The following is a 22238-nucleotide window of genomic DNA, read 5'->3' on the forward strand; positions in this document are numbered from 1 at the left end:
GGCGCCTGCTTCTTGGGAGCAAAGTGATGACAAACCTAGACAACTTCTTAAAAAGCAGAGACATCACTGTGCCAACAAAGGTCTGTATAGTTAAAGCTATGGTTTTCCCAGTAGTGATGTATGGAAGAGAGAGCTGGACCATAAAGAAGGCTGATTGCCGAAGAATTGATGCTTTTGAATTATGGTGCTGGAGGAGACTCTTGAAAGTCCCATGGACTGCAAGAAGATTAAATGCATCTATTCTTAAGGAAATTAGCCCTGAGTGCTCACTGGAAGGACAGATCCTGAAGCTGAGGCTCCAATACTTTGGCCATCTCATGAGAAGAGAAGACTCCCTGGAAAAGACCCTGATGTTGGGAAAGATGGAGGGCACAAGGAGAAGGGGACGACAGAGGACGAGATGGTTGGACAGTGTTCTCGAAGCTACCAGCATGAGCTTGACCAAACTGCGGGAGGCAGTGGAACACATGTGGCCCAGAATACTACATAACCCAACATGCACCGGTTCACGTTGGGACCCCAGCTACGCAAAGGGGACCTTCCCCTCTTGCGTGCCTGCGTCATGACGCACTCTGCTCGCCACTCCCCCACTCCCCTTGCGTGCCACTATAGCAAACGCTCCCGCTTCGCTTCCAGCCGACGTAAAGTGTTACTTTCTCTTCCGTCTTCTGGGTTTTCCGATTGATTTTCGGAGAGGCCAATGGCCGCTTCGCATCTCCTATGCCTCAGCCAATAGAGAGGCTGGGTGGGCGGCGCGTTCCGTCCCGAGCAGCAAAGGCGCCGTCCTGTGCGTAGCGCTGAAGTCAGGCAGCGGACGCGGCGCGAGGGGAGGGTCGCTTTTAAAGGGCCAGCTGCGGAAGGAAAGTTGTGCGGAGAGTTTCTGTTAGGTCCTGTCAGAGGGGTAGATAAACGGCGCCTCGCCTTTGGTGGGCTGAGGGGAAGGGGGGCGGGAATAATCCCAGGAGCCGCCGGCCGCAGCCATGGAGCAGGCAGCGCCCAAAAGGTAACGGCCGAGGGCCTCCCCGGTTCCCGAGAGGCCGCGGGAGCGGGCGGGGGCGAGGTTTATTTTGGGCGCAAGGGAGGAGGAGGAGGAGGAGGCCAGGCTAGGCCGCACCGCGCAGCTCCCGGGCGCCTCCCTTGACGCTCCGGCTCCTGGTTCCCGGGGAGGCTTCCCGGTGGATTCGTCCCCTCTGGCCACCATTTCCTCCCCGCATCCCCCTGCTGCCAGGCCTCCCTCTGAGGAGGGATCCTGAGTGTGTGTGTTTCAAATGTACACTTCGCCCTCCCACCTCTTAAAGACATCTATTCTAGTATTAGCTAGCGTCGATGGACGCCCCATCATTGCCACAGTTTTGCTGTGTGAATGCGTGTAAATACACGTGTACATTTCCCCCTCCCCCAAGCCGACGCCCCATGTGGGAAAGCAGTGAATGCCCCATCATGTCTGTTAAACACACACACACACACACACACACACACACACTAAGAGGCATGATGGCCTGGATCATGCCTTCCCCAGATCTCTGTGCCTCAGAGTGGCACAGGTTTGGGCTAATGTTTCCAGGTAGGCACTAGTAACGTGGGATTTGTACTGCTTGTCTTCATAGCAGGAATTGTGGCATCTCCCCCCTTTGCCATTCTTTTACTATGCTGCTTGTGGGTTTGACAGTTTGGTTAGAGGACATTAAGACATGACTGGTTTGCATTGGGTCAGTCTGATGACATGCCCCCTCGGTGTACATAGTCTTCATAGTCCCAACAGAGGGATAAAGACCCCACACATGGTCCCATCTGTAGTTCGTGTAGGAGTGGGGCAGAAATTAATTTCTCTCTCATACTTGCATGTACGCCACCCACTTTAGACCTCCCTGCCGGTTCTTCCCATGGGGCAGAGAGAATGTTGCATTTTCCTGACTGTCCTTCCTTTGGTCCCCTTGGAAGAGACCTGCTGAAACATCTGACCTGTATCTTAGTGAAGGGGTGTGGGAATCGAAGTTTGGGGAATTACGGCCTGTCTGCATTATTACAAATCTTTCTGGAACTGTATGTATGAAACAGACAATGACAGTAGGTTCTGGCTCAATGTCAAGAACGTGCTTCAGTTTAGGCTATTGGATTTCGTTTACTCAAGTTATGGATTTAGGCGAGAGTGCTAAATTGTGAGAAATGAAATCCCTGAAGGGACAGCATCTATTTAAAAAAAACGGTTTTGGGAATCTTGAAATACACACAACTTATTTTATATTTGGAAGATTATAGGAGGTAAAAACATACATACCCTAAAAACTATGTTTATTGGTATATTACCGTATATATTACCTCATTGTATCTGTGCTAATCTGTTGGGTTGGGTAGATAATGATCTCAAGCTTCCCTTTCCAACATCTACATAGGAAGCAGACTGTAGGTGTTCTGAATTGCCCTGTTATGTGCACTTTCTGAGGATATATTGAATCTTCAAGTTGACTAGGACTAAAAACAGATTATATATTTTTTCCTGTAATTGATAGATAATAAACGTCTGTCATATTTTTGGGTTGGGGAGATGCTGATTTTAAACTGTATTCAGACAATTTCCTAGCTGTTTTTTTAGTCCAATATTGGCTACTCAGATGGCTGGTTGCTGTCCACAGATAGTATTTCCCATCACCTGCTTCCTGATCTCTTTAATGCTAGGGATTGGCGCTAGAACCTTCTGCATGCAAAGTATGTGCTCTACTATTGAGCTAAGTTCTTTCCCCAACATTAAAGTAACAGCTGCAAGCTTAAAGTAACTTGCAGCGGAAAGAGGTTCAGTGATGGCTGGTGCTGTGATCCACACATGGCTAGCAAACCCACTTTGCAATCATAGTAAGGTATGTGAGGGCTGCCAGCATTGATGCTGTTATTGTGAGAAGGCAGCCTTTTATTTAGCAACAACTTGCTTGGTAGCCATTGGTGACTAGAAGTTTTATGCAGGCGAGGAGCAGACTGACAGAGGAGAGATGGAACACTTTGTTTCCCCTTCCCTTTTCATACAGTGGTACCTTGGGTTACAGATGCTTCAGGTGACAGACTCCGCTAACCCAGAAATAGTACCTCAGGTTAAGAACTTTGCTTCAGGATGAAAACAGACATCACGCGGCAGCGGTGTGGCGTGGCTGCAGTGGGAGGCCCCATCAGCTAAAGTGGTACCTCAGGTTAAGAACAATTTCAGGTTAAGAACGGACCTCTGGAACGAATTACCTGAGGTACCACTGTACTTGGTTTCTGTGCTAGCCATGGAAGAAGAAAAGCCCTTTCCTGGATATTACTAGCCTCTTGGCAGTTAAGCTTGCTATGGTTTAAAAGTAAATGAACAGCATGCTGGTGCATGGGGAGAAATCACAGCTGCTTCTCTTCCACTCCTGTGCTAAGCCATGGGTAGGCTTAGCTTTATGTCTGAACCTGGGCTTGTGGCTTGTCTCTCTGTAAAGAAACCAGGCACCAAGATTTGTTACTGGCTTACATAGGAATGGTAGATGTGGTTAGAATTATATGCAGTATAAAGTATTTTCATTTTTGGGGGGGGTAGAATTTGAGCATTTCTAACAATGGCAAAACATATTATGCTTTTTTGAGAGTGCACCTCTTTAAATTGTCTTTACTTTTCAATGTGTTGTGTTATTTTACAATTGCAATGCTTAAATTATTAATCATCAAGAGGTTTTTTTTGTAGTTCATGCCTTTTTTCACCCCTTAAGCTTATATAAACTTCGATTCAAGTTGGTTTTTTTTTTACATTTAGGAAGAAAATATTCATTCCTTGCTTTTGTAAACATGAGAACTGCCTATGATTTCCATATATATTCTCTTCTCTTCCTATGTTTTTAAATTAAGGAAGCTGTTTGTTTTTACATGTGGTTATAAATATTCAAGTATTCATAAGCAATTTGTTCTGCTGTAGACTAGTTTTCTTAACTCCATTTCTTGGGTCAGATGCCACTTCTAATTTAAAATGAACATGGGCCAACAAATGTCTGCAACAGATCCTTGTAGTGAGCATAGAGACAGCACAGCAATTAATGGAAATTCCCCAGCTTCATTTAGAAACTAAATACAGTTTATTTTAGACTAACTTTGGCTTGTAGGCTATGTTAAAAACTTCTCCCGGTTTGCATACTTTCGTGTGCTGTATAAAACACAGTTTGGCCAAAGCAGATTCAAAGGATCAAATATACAAAATGATTCCCCCAAGCAAGTAAGAAGAATGAAGTTGGGTTGTAAGAAGAGGTCTAGAATGATTCCTTGGGCACTAGTCATCTGGCAAGTCATTCCGTAAGCCTGACAGAAAAATGGGGAAAGCAATGCTACATTGGACCCAGTTCTGTATGAACTGCATCAAATATATTGCAACTTCATAGAATAGACACGGGTGGCGCTGTGGTCTAAACCACTGAGCCTAGGGCTTGCCGATCGGAAGGTCGACGGTTCGAATCCCCACAATGGGGTGAGCTCCCGTTGCTCGGTCCCTGCTCCTGCCAACCTAGCAGTTTGAAAGCATGTCAAAGTGCAAGTAGATAAATAGGTACTGCTCTGGCGAGAAGGTAAACGGCATTTCCGTGTGCTGCTCTGATTTGGCAGAAGTGGCTTAGTCATGCTGGCCACATGACCCGGAAAAACTGTCTGTGGACAAACGTCGGCTCCCTTGGCCAGTAAAGCCAGAGTTGTTCGTGACTGGACTTAACTGTCAAGGGTCCTTTACCTTTACCTTTTTACCTTGGTTCTCGAACTCAATTCGTTCTGGAAGTACGTTTGACTTCCAAAACATTAAAAAACCAAGGCACGGCTTCTCATTGGCTGATTGGCCCCGGAAACAATGCTAACGGCCAGAACGGATGTTCGGCTTCTGAAAAACCTTCGTAAACTGGAACACTTACTTCTGGGTCTGCCGATTTGGGAGCCAATTTGTTTGCCAACTAAGCCATTTTGGAACCAAGGTACCACTGTAACTCAGCTGGAATTTTTTTTTGTGTGAATTTGAATCTGCTGCTTCCCAAGAGGTGCAAGGTTTCAGAACCACCACTTCTACTGGTAAAATAATGTAGATTGTTAAAATAGGTACAGTGCCGTATAGTCTCTATGTGTGGTGCTTTTGTAGTAAGAGATAAGTATATTTTCTTCTTTTTGAAGATATGAGGTATTGAATCTGTGACAAAGGAATTTCTTCAAGTCAATATAATGAGTGTTAGGTTGATTTTCCAGACCTATATATAATTTTATATATTAAAAGTCCCAAAGCTATTTACGATATATATAATACAACAAAAAGCAATAAAATTTATTAAAGAATGCAGAAATTCAGTTCAGTAACAATTATAAAAGCACCCAGATGTGGGATTTGGGCCCCGATCATGTTACTTTTTTACATGTAAAATCCTCTACATATGCTTATAGAATATTAATATGTGAATATAGCAAAGATTTGTTTGTGCAATGTGTTATATGGCATACTGATTGAAGAGCTGTGATTGGTTTTTGCAGCCCCCCAAAAGTATAAAACTGAGAACAAACATGGTTTTTAGGAAGCTGCCTTATATGAGGTCGAGTTTATTTGTCCACATAGCCCTTGTACTATGCATGGTAGTGACTCTTCCATCACCACCTGGAAATGGCAGGGATTGACTTGATGCATGCAAAGCATGTGCTTTGGTAAAGAGCTCCATTTATCACCAACTTAATTGTGAAGTGGCCCTGATCTTATGTCCACTACTAGACCACACAGGCTCTCATGAATTATTTTAATTTTTTTGTCCATTACTGCATATCACACATGTGAATGAATGGAAATAATGTTCCTTAAATAAAACGGTAAAGTAAATGTTAAATTTAAAGGTTTGGATGCAAAAACTGTGAGTAGTTGGATAAAATGTTATGTTGCTGTTCCATGGATTTTGTATTAGTAGAACATACACTCTTGCAGCCTGGGAAAACAAACATTGCTATATATTAGCAATCCTTGAGCATCAAGAGACAATTGCAGCTTGGTTGGCTGGTAGCCAGCTTGGAATGGTAATACACTGGCAATAATCTGTCATCCTTTTCCTTTTTTAAAATCAAAGCACCATGTTGTGATAAGATTGCATTGTTATGTGGGCAGGACTGGGTAGTATTATAGAAGAAGCATCTCAGCTCTTTGTACTTTTTCTGAATGTTCATACATCTTATACAACTTGCAAGGGGATTTCAGGCAAAATTTTCATTGGTTGATTTCTTCAATTAGCTTCCTTTTTGATCAACTTAGCTTCCTGATTTCATGAGGGAACTTGCAATACAGAAGACAAATATCTGCGTTGGTGACTTAGTGGTGCATGTACATGAAAGGGAAATGATACCAGTGGGATGACTGTTCTTCTGTCCTTGCTTTTTCCTTGGACAGATGTTTCTTCTTCCACTGCTGCCTCCTCAAACCAAGGCCCCCTCAGGGTTGCTTCTACCGTACAGTTCCTCTTTCCATGTTTGGCCCTCATTCAACTCCTTAACACTTGAAAACCCTAGTTCTCATTTTAAAGCCAAAATAAAAGATTAACTGGATGTACAAGTTTAGAGCTAGCTAGTTTCTGGTCATCAGTAAACAAAGTTGTGGTGCAACTCTGTAGCTTGGTACTATTATTGCACTAGTTTTTTTAGTTGTCATTCCCCCCCCCCCCCTTACGAAGCACGAAAGTAGACTACAATTTCCTCATCTTAGATTGGGAGGGTGTCCCCACTCCAAACATTTGAATTTGAATTTCTGGTAGCAACTAAGACTCATCTGGCAGCTGCTTCAAGTGTTCAGTTTAATCATTTAACAAAATAGGCTCTCACCTTTTCTGGGACTGGAAGTATAACGTTAAGATACTCACAGAACAGGGCTGGAGAAAATATTGAGATTGAACTGTTCTGTCCTGCGTGTCCAGAACATGAATCTTTTGTAAGAATTGAAGAGCAGAGGAGGTTCTAGAACTTCTGGGTATGAGGTTAGACCAGGGGTCTGCAACCCGCGGCACCGGAGCCGCATGTGGCTCTTTTACACCTTTGCCGCGGCTCCGGGGCGGATACTAGCAAGGGGAGGAGGCGCATTGTGCGCCCCGACACTCCCCACTGTGGCGGGCGCTGTACTGGCTGTGACGTCGCATGGGGGCGGTGCATGCGTTAGTCACGCACCGTCCCGACGTCACCTTCCCGCCTGCTGTCAGATCGCGGCTCCGGAGATATATTTGTTTTAAATGTCGCAATGGTTTTGCGGCTCCCAGTTTTTTTTCCCTTCGGAAACGGGTCCAAGTGGCTCTTTTTGTCTTAAAGGTTGCAGACCCCTGTGTTAGACAGACTCAGTATAATGCCTTTCTGTAGGGGATATCGTGGTTCTTAACTGTTGTCTAGTCATCAGCAGGAGCACATGTCATACATGAAAGTCTCATGAGGCTGGCATGCATTGGTGTGCTGATAAGAACTTAGAATTAAACAGTAGGAATCTAATCATTAAGCAGCATTGCAAGCAAGTTCCAACATTTCACTAGCCTATACACTCCCCCAACCCACCCACCCATTCCTGTGTGCCCCACCGTTGGGAACCATGGATCTAGGGGGTTTGCAGGGGAGGAGAAGGAGAAAATGTTCTGTTGCACAAGGAAAAATCTTTGCACATTTGCACAGTGCTTTGTTGAATACGACCCAATGAATCTACAATAAGAAATAGCAAATCACTAATTTTTGTTTATTTAAAATATTTTTGATAGCAAACTGAAAAAGCTAAGCGAAGACAGCTTGACTAAACAGCCTGAAGAAGTATTTGATGTATTGGAGAAGCTCGGTGAAGGGTATGTATTGCTTTATGTGCTGCAGAGAGGTGGGATGGTTGGGAAGACTCTAAACAAAACATTGCACAAACACAGACAAGAATAGTACAACTGACTTAGAGCTGGAAAAGCTTCTTTATTTGGACTAGTGCCCACAGCCAAGAAATATTTTGGAGCTGTGGGAAAGCTCCATATTACCCATGTGAGTGTAACAATGCTCTGATAGGCATTTAAAAATTAAAAATGAAATGAAAACACGATTTGGTGATTTTGAGTGGAGTAGGGGCTAGTTATCTTTGCTCCTGTTAGCCATGCTTATGTTCCAGATTGCATTTCTTCTTCCTCCATCCCCACAACTCTTTTCCTTTGCATGCTTCTAAACAGGTGTTTTGCCCCTTAAGTCAGCTTCTGTTGCTGTCATAGCTGACCTCCCTATCCTCCTTTCTCTTTGAAACATCAACAAGACCTATTGCAGGTTAACTGGCATTTCTCACAGACCAAGGGAATATGTTAATGCTCACACTCTACTGCAGGCATAGGCAAACTCTGCCCTCCAGATGTTTTGGCACTACAATTCCCATCATCCCTGACCACTGGTCCTATTAGGTAGGGATGATGGGAGTTGTAGTCCCAAAACATCTGGAGGGCCGAGGTTGAGGAAGCCTGTTCTACTGAAAAAGCATAGACTGAGGCCTGTTTCACTGGCAGCAATTTGCTTTGTGGGTGTCGGTTCCATCTAAGAAAACGACATACTTCCTCAAATCAGGGAATACTATTAAGATCTTTATATTCATTACTTTTATTGCATATTTCTGTGGTTGCTCTCCATTTGTGGAGTCCTCTCCCTAGGGAGACTCGCCTGGTGCCTTAAAACATGCCTCTTTTCCCAGGCCTTTGGCTAATTAAACAATCTACAGCCTCTTAAACTTTCTGTGTGTGTGTGTGGGGGGGGGTTATTGCTTTTGTTTGTTACTATGCTGTGCATTTTTATGTTTTTATATTGTAAGCCACCCTATGATCCTCAGATAAAAGGCAGTAAAGAAAAACAAACAAACAAACATTTAAAGCCAGGGCATCCTGTTTTAGAGGCATGTGAAAATGAAGCCTCTACAATGAACAAACGTGGCTTTTGCATTAACTATTTATAGGTTGGTTTGAATGAACTGCAATTTTGTTATTCAGAACTTAAATTAGTTGGAAACTATTTTCTTTTCTAGGTCTTATGGGAGTGTATTTAAAGCCATTCATAAAGAATCTGGGCAAGTAGTGGCAATTAAACAAGTCCCTGTTGAATCAGATCTGCAGGAAATTATTAAGGAAATTTCTATAATGCAACAATGTGACAGGTATGAAGTACATACTTATTGTGAGACTCTTCTGTCTTTTTTTTAATGCCTAAAATATTTGATAGTGTAAGTTTGAATCTGCTGAGAATTTCAAGCTGAAGTTCAAAGTCTCCTTTAAAGTCTTCACAGCTCAGTTATGAGAAATGTGGATGTTTTATAGGGTTTTTAATCTTGCTACCCGCCTTTTCTACCTACTGGCTAATGCAGCTGTGTGAGTGGAAGAGGACTGATGCATCCTTTCTTCTTTCTTTGAAGTATTTTTATACCTTGGTACTGACTCTGGTGCCCTGACAAAGCTTGATCATTTTTCATGTTTGTTATTTATTTATGCATAAATTACTGCTGAATGAAGGAAAAATATTCTCAAAGGCTATATGCACAAAAATGCAAAGATCAAAAGAACATAGAACAAGGTTGCATGGTAGGGTAGTACTGTGTAAACAAAATTGTTTTAAGCTGACTTCTAAGGCTGAACACAGAGGACCCCTGTCTAATATACAAAAGCAATGAATTCCACAGTTCATCTTAGAATTGACATCAGGTAGTTACAGTTCAGGTTAGATGCAAGGTAAATACTGGAATGAAACAAATAGTGGACCAATTTGTTTTTATTTAAAGAAAGGTTTCCTTGAAGAATGCTGTTTAGCACAGCAAATATGGTGATGTATGAATACATAAATACTGTCTAGGAAACTTGCTTGTAGGGTGGTCATCAAAAAATCCCAATCTCCCTTTCCATTCATCAGTGATATAGTGGGGTCCACTACGCCTCATTTGTGGTCTTCCTTAGTAGTGGTGCTTGGGTGTTTCTGTTTTTGAGATGGCATTGAATAGAGTTCCTTGGACTAAGAAGCTGGAAATATGTCTGGAGTAGTCTGACTAAAGAGGATATCCTCCTTCTAATAAATGTTTACAGTCTGCCCTGTCTCATGGATTGAGAGCAGGTTGTATCTTGGTGTAGGCTCCTGTGTTTGAATTTTTCTTCAGCTGCTTTGGGGATTCTATTTAGCTAGCGAGGGCAAGGCAGAGGAGCCAAGCATCAAGATGCTGGAGCTCCTTTAAACTATACTGCAGTTATTCACTGGTGATGAGAGCCTTGGTTCTTCAGATGAGGCAGTAAGAGGGATTAAGTGGGGTTTCCATCCATGCAGAAGGTTGGCAGTGATAGGTAGATAAGGGTGTGCCCTTAGTAAAATATTTGTGAATCACTCCCTTGTAAAATATTTGTGTGGAGAATACCTCCCTTTCTTTAGAGGCTTGCTTCTTTATCAGCGAAGATCTTTATGGACAAATGCAAATGCCCCAAAACACACAGTAGTTAAAGTAAGACTAACTGACCTGAATTAGAAGATTGCAAGAATGTTGCTCAGCTCTAAATATTTAAATATCATATATACTTCGGCAGGCTTTTATCATTTGTTTTTATTGCAGTTTGTTAATCTTTAGTGTAAGGTCTTCAGAATTTGTTATGGAGATTGTCCCAAAATATTGTATCCTAGGAATAGCACAATTGTAAGGGGCAAGGTTTAAAGTCTGTCATATATCGCTGATAAGGATGAAATGGGATTTTATGATGTATTTATTCAGAGTTTGGTAGATCTCCGGGTTGGATTTGGATGGAGATGTCCTGTTGACACTGATATGTCAGTAGTAGTAGTTGTGCTTAACTCAGTAGTGGTGAGAGATAAAAGTTAAGCACTAAAATCTAGAGGCATTGAGAGCTCCTTGACCTAGGGAGAAAAGGAAGTCTTAAACTCTCTTAAGCAAAGAGACTAATGCAGTGTGGTGGTGCTATGTATTTAAAATTCCTAATTAATGGAGATAATTTCCCTATGAATAGATTGTAATATTGTCTTGTATGTTGAAATACATATTTTATGGGGCTTTTTAGATACAGTTACCTTAATCAGGTGACATTTAATATAGTGCAGAAGCAGGTGTCTGTAAGTGGATCGCTTGCTGCTTGGGAGTATGAATAAAAAAGAGGGGTTACATATGAAGGAACCCTTTGAATGAATATATAGCGCCAAGCAAATGGTTACCATTATCCATGCTCATGCTTTCTAACCAGCAATTTGGCTGGCAAGCATGAGCAGTAAGATGTAGATTGGGGGCAGGAACATATTGGCTTGTATCTAACCATTGGTGTTTTGTGAGTTCAAGGGATTTTGATCCAGTGAAGAGGCTTGGGAGGTAATTTTTGCTAATTTCCCCCTCCCCTTGTAGCCTCCATTGTCCCTGAAAATTTGTTATGAAGGGTTGGGGGACCAACCAGAACAGATTTTTCTGGGATCTGCTGGGGGAACCAGAATTAGGATTCTTTTTCTTCTCTTCTACTTTGGTATGTGACATGGGGGGACGGGACATTTTTCAGCTTGAGGGCCACATTCCCTTCTGGGGGCCTTGGAGAATGGAGCTGGGGGGAAAGTGGGTAGAGCAATGAATATGATTTGTACCTTCTACCCAGTGCTTTTTTCTGGGGGTACGCAGGTGTACGCATATCCCTAAACATTTATTGAATCTTTGTCCTTTGTCCAGTATTTATTTTTCCTGATTCGAACTATAAAATGGTGATTTTCTTGAGTCAAAATGAGAGTACCCCTAAACATTTTTAAAGAAAAAAAGCACTGCTTCTACCATAGGCTAGTTTCTACAGTCACATGACCCTCTCTGTCCGTCATCTAGGCAGGCAGGCAGGCAAGTAGGCAACATTATCAGAATTTAAGGATTCATTCTGGCCAGGCAGAAACACTGAAGGAGGCTAGTGAGGTGTGTGGCCTCTGGAGAAAATCCTGATGCCTCGATAAATGCTTATAGAGAGGCCTAGGAGGCCTAATTTGGCCACTGGGCCTGTGTGTGTGACTTTTTCATTCATATACAAAAATGGCGTGTGGTTATCTATTTTGCAAGGTGGTGCTGTGGTCTGAACCACAGAACCTAGGACTTGCCGATCAGAAGGTCGGCGGTTCGAATCCCCGTGACGGTCTCTGCTCCTGCCAATCTAGCTTGCATGTCAAAGTGCAAGTAGATAAATAGGTACCGCTCTGGCGGGAAGGTAAACGGCATTTCCGTGTGCTGGTCTGGTTCGCCAGAAGTGGCTTAGTCATGCTGGCCACATGACCCGGAAGCTGTACACCGGCTCCCTCGGCCAATAAAGCGAGATGAGCGCCGCAACCTCAGAGTCGGCCACGACTGGACCTAATGGTCAGGGTTCCCTTACCTATCTATTTTGCACTCTTAATTATTAGCACATGTACCAACATCTTTAGTTCTGTTTTGTATCTTTCTGAAGTTTTGATAAAATCCTATCATAAAACTCAGGCAGCTGCTTGGAAAAATGCTACCAAGCTCTGATTCTAGCAAAATTTATCCTGGACACTACTGCTTCTTAATATTCTTGAAGGTTCACATCTGTATGTTGATAACCTCTGTTTTTGTGTTTAGCCCTTATGTTGTCAAGTACTATGGCAGCTATTTTAAGAACACAGACCTGTGGATTGTTATGGAGTACTGTGGAGCTGGTTCTGTCTCGGACATAATTAGATTACGTAATAAAACGGTAAGTGTTTAATTATTTTTTATAAAATATTGTTACCTTTGCAGTTGTTTGCATGCATAAAAAAGTGTTCCCAACAAAGATTTATTAACTTGAGGAGGATGTTCATAAGGGCCCCATTCTTTCCTTTTTACGTTTATATTAGTTGATAGTAATTTATATTAGTGATAGTGATTCTCCTGCTGCTGTTTAAAGTACAATAACATGCCATGACAGAGTCTAATAATCTTTTCAGACCATGTCTAATGAAAATGTAAGAATTTTATGAAAGGGAAATATGATTTATCCACTGTTTTTTCAGAGAACCACAGACATAACCTTGGCAAATCATATTACTAGTATATACCAACATGTCAGAGGAGTAAGGCTGAGTCTCTTGGGTTGCTGGAATATGAAGCAGCCCTGTTTATAAGGAAGAAGATATTCTCTCTCTTTTATGTGGTGTTCAAGCTGTAGAGGACATTAAAGTAAAAAACCATATTTGTGGGCTGGTAGGAACATGAACTGGGATGCATAAAGTAGGAATTTGAGTCTGAGAAGCTGATGCTCAGTCAGTGGTTGTGATCCTGACTCAGGAGGGTCATGGAAGGGGCAGACTGGCAAGAGAGGCAACCCTTTGCTGGCTGCTAGGATGAGGGTGCAAATTCAGTTGTATTTATAAGCTGATGTTCATTATTAACATTAATATTTATATTTATTGCCAGGCTGATAGTTTAAAAGTTTAAAGATCATAAACTTTCAATGAACAGATTCTGACTGTAGTTCATAAGCTATTTGGCTCTTAGACCTTTGTTTTTAAATGTGAACTTCACTGGAAAAAACCACACACATTACATTTGGATGTCAGTGCTTGTTCTTGAGTTCCAATCATAGTTTGGAGAAAAACAAACCACGGACGTGGGTTCCTCTGTCAGGACCTGCTATCTACCATAAACCATGGTTTATTTAAAACAATGACTTATTGTTACACATAAATCAGACCTGTATCTGGTTCAGAATGATAGTTTTACCTTTTCTCCTCTCTTTAAAATTATTTGATATGGTAAAATACAAAATCAGTTTGTCCTCCTTTCTTATTGCTTATTGTTCATGAAGGAAATAATGAAACCATTAGAAAATACCTAGTAGAAGTAAACTCAGTGCCAACAATTTTAGTTTAGTCAAGAATTTCATAGAATCATAGAGTTGGAAGGGACCATGAGGGTCATCTAGTCCAACCCCCTGCAATACAGGAATCTCAGCTAAAGCATCCATGATAGATGCCCCTCCAACCTCTGTTTGAAATCCTATAAGGATGGAGAGTCCGCCTGAGAGATGCTTGAGTGTTGTGGGAAGAAAAAGAGAAAACGATGGACTGGCTGGTTTATGATTTCATATTTAGAAGCACATATATTATATCCATCACAAGGAATTGGAGCTTAGAAGTCAGACTAGCCTTGTAGCATACATATGACTGAGCCTCTTCTCACATTTCCAGTCATATTTCTTCTATATAGCTGTCCATGGATATGTCCTCACAGACTAGTGTTTCCTAAGTGCAGCCACCAGAATCAGTGTGGTTGTGAGCTCAGTCCTGTGCTCCTGTGTCTTGGAGGCTGTGTGCTAGTCAGAATCCCAGCAACATAGCATTTACTTAGATTTTCACAGTCTGACTTCTGGTGGAAGCATCCTAAGGTTGAAGGAAGATGTCTTGAAAATGTGGGCTGTCATAGTTAGACCCTGAATTCTGTAATCAGTGATGGAGCAGTTCAACAATCTAGATGGATGAAAATGGCATTACTTGTATTTTAATGACGCACATGGATTTGGGGTAGTATTTGGGCAATGTTTTATCTATTCGTTTGCTGCTCTATAATCATAATCTCAGGGCAGTTTACAACAGAGATAAAAATATTAAAGCTATGTACAATAAATCAACAAAACACATTAAAAATGCATAAAAAGGACGGGCCATATAAAACTTATTTTAAAGCAGCAATATATTAAAAATGTTGGGGTGGGTGGGAATAAAAAATTACTTGCTTAGGACTGAATGTGTTCAAGGTTCTTAGTATCTACCTTAAGTAGATCCTAAAGTTTAGGCAGGTGTGTAGAGAAAGCTGATCCTTCAGGTACCCCAGCCCTAAGCAATAAAGGACCTTAAAGATCAAAACCAGCAATTCAAACTCTACTGCAGTCAGTAAATACACAACCCAAAGGGCATATTGTCAGAAAAGTTTGTAATACAATCCTGTTTTGATAAATTGGGAAGACAGGGAGAATTGTATCTATAACAAAATAAAACACAAGCCAGGCTTTGAGTACATTACAAACTCTTACACTCACTTTTCATGTCCTGTTTGTTTAGGTCCTCCGTCCACAGTCTTTTTTTGTGGGACCTCTGCTCCTGTTTGATGCTTGTTGATTTTTGTGGGATCTAATTCATGTTCGAGGAGGTCAAGCCATGTGGATTGGATTGCAGGAGCGGGACCTTGATTGGGGGGTCTTGCTTTCTGTATTTGTAAAACATTTTGCATAACCTTATGCATGCCATATAAATAATAATTATAAGGCAGTTTGCATAATTTTGTGTTACAGTTTCTCAGTCTTTCAAATTGTTTACGTAAGTGTGTAATCAGTGTGTGTACACACAGAAGAAGAAAATGTTATTTATGTTTCTCCATAGCTTACAGAAGATGAAATTGCAACCATTCTTAAATCTACGCTTAAAGGACTTGAATATTTGCATTTCATGAGAAAAATACATAGAGATATAAAGGCTGGAAACATTCTCTTAAACACCGAAGGGCATGCTAAATTAGCTGACTTTGGAGTGGCTGGACAGTTAACTGTAAGTATAAAGTGTATGGGTAGAGTCATATTTTATAAATATGCACTGCGCTTCCTACAGTCTGTTGTAGGGAGAGATGGAGCTTTTTCCCATTTGAAAGGTGCAGTTAATTTGGCAGTCTTTGCTTACTGAAGTCAGCTTTTCTTGTGTGTGCCTTTTGAATCTTGTCCAAACTGTGTCCTGCAGAACTTTTGAACAGTGGGTTGAGCCCAGACTTTTTGTTATGCCCAGAGCATGTGTTGAACCATTCACAGAACCAGTTCCGCATGTGTCACTTGGCTGGGAAAGTAATGTGAATAAAATAGTTCAGTGGTTTGCCTTTAGAGATGGAGGCCTAACTGCTGACAATACTTTCTCTACTGAAAAATACACTGGATTATGGACTGTTGAAGTTGAATGTGGGATCAGATATTTAGGGTGCTTCATACATTATATTGTGGCAGATGTATTTGCGTAGAGAGCTATGGCCAGTCCCAATGCCCTGGTGCATATGACTGTAATTTTTGTGTGCTTAGATGCACATTTTCTGTAAGCACATATTGCCATTACACACAGAGGTTGTGTATATGTGTGTGTGTGTGTGTGTGTGTGTGTGTGTATACACACATACACACATATGTATGTGTATATATATATATATATGTATGTATGTATGTATGTATGTATGTGTGTGTGTATACACACACACACACACACACACACACACACATGTGTAATGTGTGAAAAAACTATGCATGTGTTTGCGGCTTCAAATATTGTTTAATTATTGAAGGCACAAACATGGCCTCCAGAACATTGTATTAGACTCTTTTGTACCTATCTAAAATAAGGCTGTTTTTCTTGGAAATAGGCCTTTTAGGAGAAAGCGCATTGCTGAGCTTTCTTGAGGCACTGGTGTTAAGTTCAGTTGCACAGATTCCATGTGATATTATAATGGGAGAGAGAGATGCAAATACATTGAGAGATGTTAAGCTTCTTAATAATGTCATTACAGGATACAATGGCAAAACGCAACACTGTCATAGGTACTCCATTTTGGATGGCTCCAGAGGTAATACAAGAGATTGGTTATAATTGTGTGGCAGACATCTGGTCCCTTGGCATTACCTCAATAGAAATGGCAGAAGGAAAGCCTCCGTATGCTGATATACACCCAATGCGGGTAAGAATCATACACAGTGACTTTGTTATTAATTACATGCTGTATAATGTTGCTCATTGGAAAAGTGGAACAAGTGGTTACATTGGTCATCTTGAGTTGATTGGAACTACAGCTGAATGTCTACTTGCTACTTCGATCGGAGATTTAAAACTAAACTGCTACGAGTAAAGTGTAAATCTTATAGTGGTAGAAGGCACTAAAATATGCCACACAACAGTTAATATAGTCCAAAAGTGATCGTTTACTTCATGTCGTTTAATAGGCAACTGTTGCTGTTAATGACATAGTTTAAAATCTTAAGTTCAATTACACCTGCTGCTTTGATTTCCCCCCAAAAGACAGCTACTGTCACCAAGGATATTTTGATGTTTGCTTATCTAATGATTCTGCTCTTTTGGGCATTTTAGGAGTTAATCACTTTTGCACAGGGGTGGAGAACCTGTTTCTCTCCAGATGTTGTTGGATTAGAACTCCCTTTATTCCTGGCCATTGACCATGCTGGATGGTGCTATAAGGGGAGAAAGAGTCCAAAAACATATTGAGTTTAGAACAAGAATTAAAGTTTAATGTTTTCATATTTCATATTTTAGTGGCTACATGCTTTGCTTTTTTAAAAAAAGTGATGGGTCTTATATCTATGCGATGTCATCTCTTTTGTTCCAATAGGAAAAAAACAATGCTTTAACTATGGACATACTATGCATGATGTAATTAATTGTAAACCTTTATTTATTGTCTGTTATTATTATTCATGTGTGCATAGAATGTGAAAAAGGCAGTGCAGCTGCTACTTTTGATGGCACTGAAAATGCATAGGCAATCTGTATTTCTGGCTTTTTGGTGATATCCTTGATCATTCCGGCTTGTCAAGGGATCAGCTGTGAAAAAGGATATTCCATCACTCATGCGTCTTGTTAAAGGGTAATGGTGTGTATTTTGTAGTGGGTGAACTGAGTTTGGAACTTGAACTATTAATTATCTTACAGAAGCAGCTGATTTTTCTTATATAATGAAGCTATTTTGTTTAGGGTGAAAAGGAAACATATTTTTTTAATGATTTTTTGAATCTTAAAGAAATATGTGCCCTTATTCTTGGAGACATAATGATTAGTGATGACTACAATGGCTTCTTAAAATTTAATGATATCATCCTCATTACATCTGGGATAACTTTGACATAATTGCTTGTAGTTGCACTTGGTAATGAAAGGTACGAGCTTAAATTATTGGAGAATATTTTCTAAGCATAATAGCTGCTTTTAAATTAAGGGTTAGTGTTTTAACTTGACAGAATGTGAATATTTGTAATGCTTGTAATCAGTCGTATTAAATCAAAAGGGCAAATTCATTTTAAAAATAACAATTCTGGCTTATATGGTGCACATGTTCTTGTTAATAATTTGTGTTCTGGTTTTTAAGGGCTTGTAAGCAGTTAATACTCTTTTGTATATTTGATACCCTACAGTTCTTCTTAATTTTTATTAGAGAGTTGTTACAGTGGTTGAGAAGAAATACACAGATTTCAGTTGTGATAGTTTCCCCAGTGTTATATGATCCAACTTCACAAGATTCCTGGACATATGTAGATGCTTTTCTATTTTGTTTTCGTTAAGACATTCAATTGATATAGGCAAGCATGAAAGCTCGGGCAAATTTTCATTGCTTTTTCTGGATCTTGCTTAGATTCTGTGGTATTTATGTAAAACACTGTTTTGTTACTTGGGAATGCATGCTGAAGTTATTCCTTATGCTATTTTGCTGTAGGCTGGTTGGCACTGCCACAAAGGTAATGCATTGCCAGTAGGCCATTTCCTTGTCAATTGCATTTACAATCTAATAGAGATATTACATGACTTTTTAAACAAGTGTTTTGGCAGGGGCGGAAATGGCAGATTCCAAGCAAACAAGCATAGCTTCCTTTCCCTAACCACACACTAGCTACTCAAGGAGTTGTACTAAATCTTGTGAGAGTGCGAAGGTAAGGAAAGGATTTCAGGTTGAAAGATGGCAATAAAAGTACTTTAGGGCTCAGTATTTGGGAATATATATCAGATCTTTGTCAAAACCAACCCATTCTTGCTGCGGTTGGAAAGGTGTTGACAATCAGCCAATGCAGTAGGCTATTTACTATATTTTAAAATCTGTGTAGTATGCCTGGGGCTACTTTCCACACTTGATCTAATGTTACTAGTAGTTTTAGGAATGTCAGATGTAAGGGCCACCTGCTTCGTTGGCATCAGTGAATGTTCTTTTTAGATGTTTAAAACCTTTAAAGTATCAACTTTTGTGGCAGGAAGTCTCAAAGGGGAAAAGATTTACTTGGTGTAAGTAGTAGATTGCAATCTCTAGTGGAAGTGCTTCAGAGTTCCTGTTCACATATCAGAGTTGAAGTAATGGTGAAGCAGATTGAAATATGAAAGATGGCTATAATGGGGACATTGTATAAATGTTTCTGTTCCAGTATTGTGGCAACTCTATGTGGTGGCCTGCCACCAAAAACCAGCATCTCTTGTACAGTGGTAGGGAACTTGCGGCCTTCCAGATATGGTTGGACTATGATTTACATCGTTCTTGTCCATTGGCCATGCTGTTTGGTAGTTCAACAGCATCTGAAGAGCCTCACAGGTTCATCACCATGGTTTAGTATGACCAAACATAAAGCTTGGCATCACCAGACTTCAATTTCCCCTGCTCCCACAAATGATAGCCAAATGAAATAGGGCAGGGTAAATTTGTGCTATTAAATTTGAGATAGTGTTATGAGTTCTGGTCCCTGCACTTTGATAAATTTATAGACTAATAGGAATGGGTCAGAGTAGGACAGTGGAGATGGTCTACAGTATGGAAAACAAAGTCTTTGAGGAAAGACTGAAGGATCTGTTTAGCCTGGAGAAGACAGTTATTTTCATATATCTGAAGGCCTCTCACGCAGAAGAGGGCAAAGTCTCATTCTCTGCTGCCTTATAAGGCAAAACTAGATCTATCAAGACTTCAGTTACAAGACGGTCTGTTTCATAAGAAGAGCCTGTTGGATCAGGTCAAAGAGCCATTTAGTTCAGCATCCTGCTCTCACGTTGGCCAACCACATGCTTATGAGAAGCCCTCAAGCAGGACCTGAGTGCCACAGCACTCTCTGTTTGTTATTCTGAGAAACTGGTATTCAGACATATACAGCTTCTTCTGACAGTGGAGGGGAGAACATAACCATTGTAGCTAGTAGCTGTTGACAGCTTTATAGTCTATGAATTTGTCTTATTCTTGATAGCCGCCAACTTTAATTACATTGGTTGAATATTGTTGGTGCTGCCACCAGTGGGGGCTGCCCGGTTGGAATTGGTCTGTGACAGGGCCTTTTCAGTGGCAGTTCCCCATTCACAGAATGCCATCCTAGATGAGGTGTTTCTGTCTCCCTCTTCATTAACTTTCAAGAGGAATTTAAAAACATTACTGTTTACCCTAGGCACTTGAAGTCTGAAATACACTGTTCCTGGCAAACCTGAGATCACTGATTGAGATAATATTTTTAACTCTTTTTAGAATACTTAAATATATATTGATGTGTTTGCCACACTGGGCTCCTTTGAGAGGAAGGGCAGGATGAATGATTGAATGAATGAATGAATGAATGAATATTGGGAGAACGTCTTTGTAGTTATATCAGCTCAACAGTGTAACCAGTTACCTAAAGGACTGTTGGGCTATCCTTCACTGGAGGTCTTCAGGCTGAAGTTAGACAGCCTTCTGTTGGGGATGCTCTCTAGCTCTGAATTTCTAGTATCAAGCAGGCTGTTGGATGGCCTCCAATGCCTCCCTCCAATTGTATGGTTCTGTGACTTGTAGTATGTGGAAATGTCCAGTGTGTCAAAACTTGTGATAGAGCAAAAAAACTTTCAACATTTCAACAGTCAGCTCACTCTTTCTGCAGTACCCACATTTTGCTTTTAAAATTGAACCCCCTTCTTACTCTTCTTCTGTGCTTCGGCCGGTTCTATGTTTCTACACCCAGAACTTCTTTCTTAGTATTTTACTTAGCTCTCACTTTTCTTACAATATAGTTTATACATTTTCACGATGAGTACTTGCTAAATAGGTACCGCTCCGGCAGGAAGGTAAACGGCGTTTCCGTGCGCTACTCTGGTTTGCCAGAAGCAGCTTAGTCATGCTGGCCACATGACCTGGAAGCTGTACGCCGGCTCCCTTGGCCGGTAAAGCGAGATGAGCACCACAACCCCAGAGTCGGCCACGACTGGACCTAATGGTCAGGGGTCCCTTTACCTTTATCTTACTTGCTTTTCAAGTTTGGGGGATTAGATCTGGTAGACAAATTTGCAATAAAAATATAAAACATGATCTCCAAATCCTCTTTTGAAGCCTTGGTGATTCTATGTATATAGTCCCAAGATAATTATTTCTGTATATCTTACACTCTGAAGTAGGTACTTCACATATATTGTCTAGAGAATGGCATTTGTGCTTTACCTAGTGTCACCCAGCAAATCTCTTGGAAAGTGAGGAACACTGTGGAGGCCTCTGAAGCCCAGCTGGAACCTAACCCTGGGCTTACTTTCCTTTTCCTTCCTTTATCCTTTAGAATACACCCACATAAGCTTTCCAAGAAGGCTTCAGCCCTGGTGGCACTCCAAGAAAACATTGCCAACCTTTTGTATAAGCAATCTAGCATTGCAAATTTGCCCCCCCCTCTAATTTATGCTGTTTTGTCTTGGGAGAGGCTAGTAATGTAAGCTCTTGAAAACATATCCAGCGTTTGCCTTTATTGTTTTCTATGCTGAAGTTGTTGGTAATGGACATGTGGACATCATATGTTCCACAAAATACCGTAGGAAGCCAATTTGAAATGTTTCCATTTGCCTTAAGTCCAATCATGATATTTATTTTTCCATGGCACTTACCCAGATTATCCATACCTCCTGCTTAGCTTGTGTCACTGCCACCATGGACTAATCTGCTTGTGATCAGTTTCTTTCCAATGTATCTTACAAGCAGCTGCCTTTTGCCACAGAACTCTTGATGCTGTTTATATTGCCATATAGCCTTAGTCTAGATTTGGGCAGTCTGCTGAGGATCAGTGTCTGTATAAACTGAAAAGTTAACTTTTTTATTTTTTTATTTTACTTTGAACATTATTAGCTATTGAATGTTACCCTTTCCTTTTTTCAACAAGCAAGACAACACCTGGCAACTAAATACACTTCAACATCCCCAAGGTGGTTTTGGATCATGTCTATTACATGATTGCCTAAAACAAGGGTGGACAAATGTTCTTCTGTCATGGCCACATTCCCTTGATTAGAGGCTGTTGATATACTAACACTAGAAGCTTTCATACCAAGATTGGGTAAGCTGGAGTGCAGATATATAGTGAACATAATGGAAACCTGGTGGAATGGAGAAATTAAGTTGGGCACAGTTATCTCTGGATGCAAACTCTATAGGAAATATAGAGAAGAGTGTACTCTGGAGGTGGTGTGCAACTCTGCATTATAGAGTGCACAGCCCAAGTAGCTAGAAATCCCAAACAGGGCATACT

The 22238-nt window shown here is 40.9% G+C and overlaps 1 protein-coding gene across 4 annotated transcripts in view; it reads left to right on the forward strand.

The window, feature by feature from the left end:
- The first annotated feature begins 618 nt into the window (after positions 1 to 618).
- STK3 (serine/threonine kinase 3) overlaps positions 619 to 22238 on the forward strand; it is a 115968-nt gene continuing 94348 nt past the window's right edge. For all 4 annotated transcript variants that reach the window (XR_014529210.1, XM_083517339.1, XM_083517340.1 and 1 more), the window contains exons 1-6: positions 619 to 1003; positions 7737 to 7817; positions 9014 to 9142; positions 12587 to 12701; positions 15364 to 15528; positions 16523 to 16690. Coding sequence is in view for 3 of the 4 variants with exons in the window: in XM_083517339.1 (XP_083373465.1) it covers positions 981 to 1003; positions 7737 to 7817; positions 9014 to 9142; positions 12587 to 12701; positions 15364 to 15528; positions 16523 to 16690 (681 nt within the window). In the remaining variant the exon portion in view is untranslated. The remainder of the gene's footprint in view (positions 1004 to 7736; positions 7818 to 9013; positions 9143 to 12586; positions 12702 to 15363; positions 15529 to 16522; positions 16691 to 22238) is intronic.

The sequence above is a fragment of the Podarcis liolepis genome, assembly GCF_965112155.1.
Source record: "Podarcis liolepis genome assembly, chromosome: 8".
In the NCBI taxonomy this organism is placed as follows: domain Eukaryota; kingdom Metazoa; phylum Chordata; class Lepidosauria; order Squamata; family Lacertidae; genus Podarcis; species Podarcis liolepis.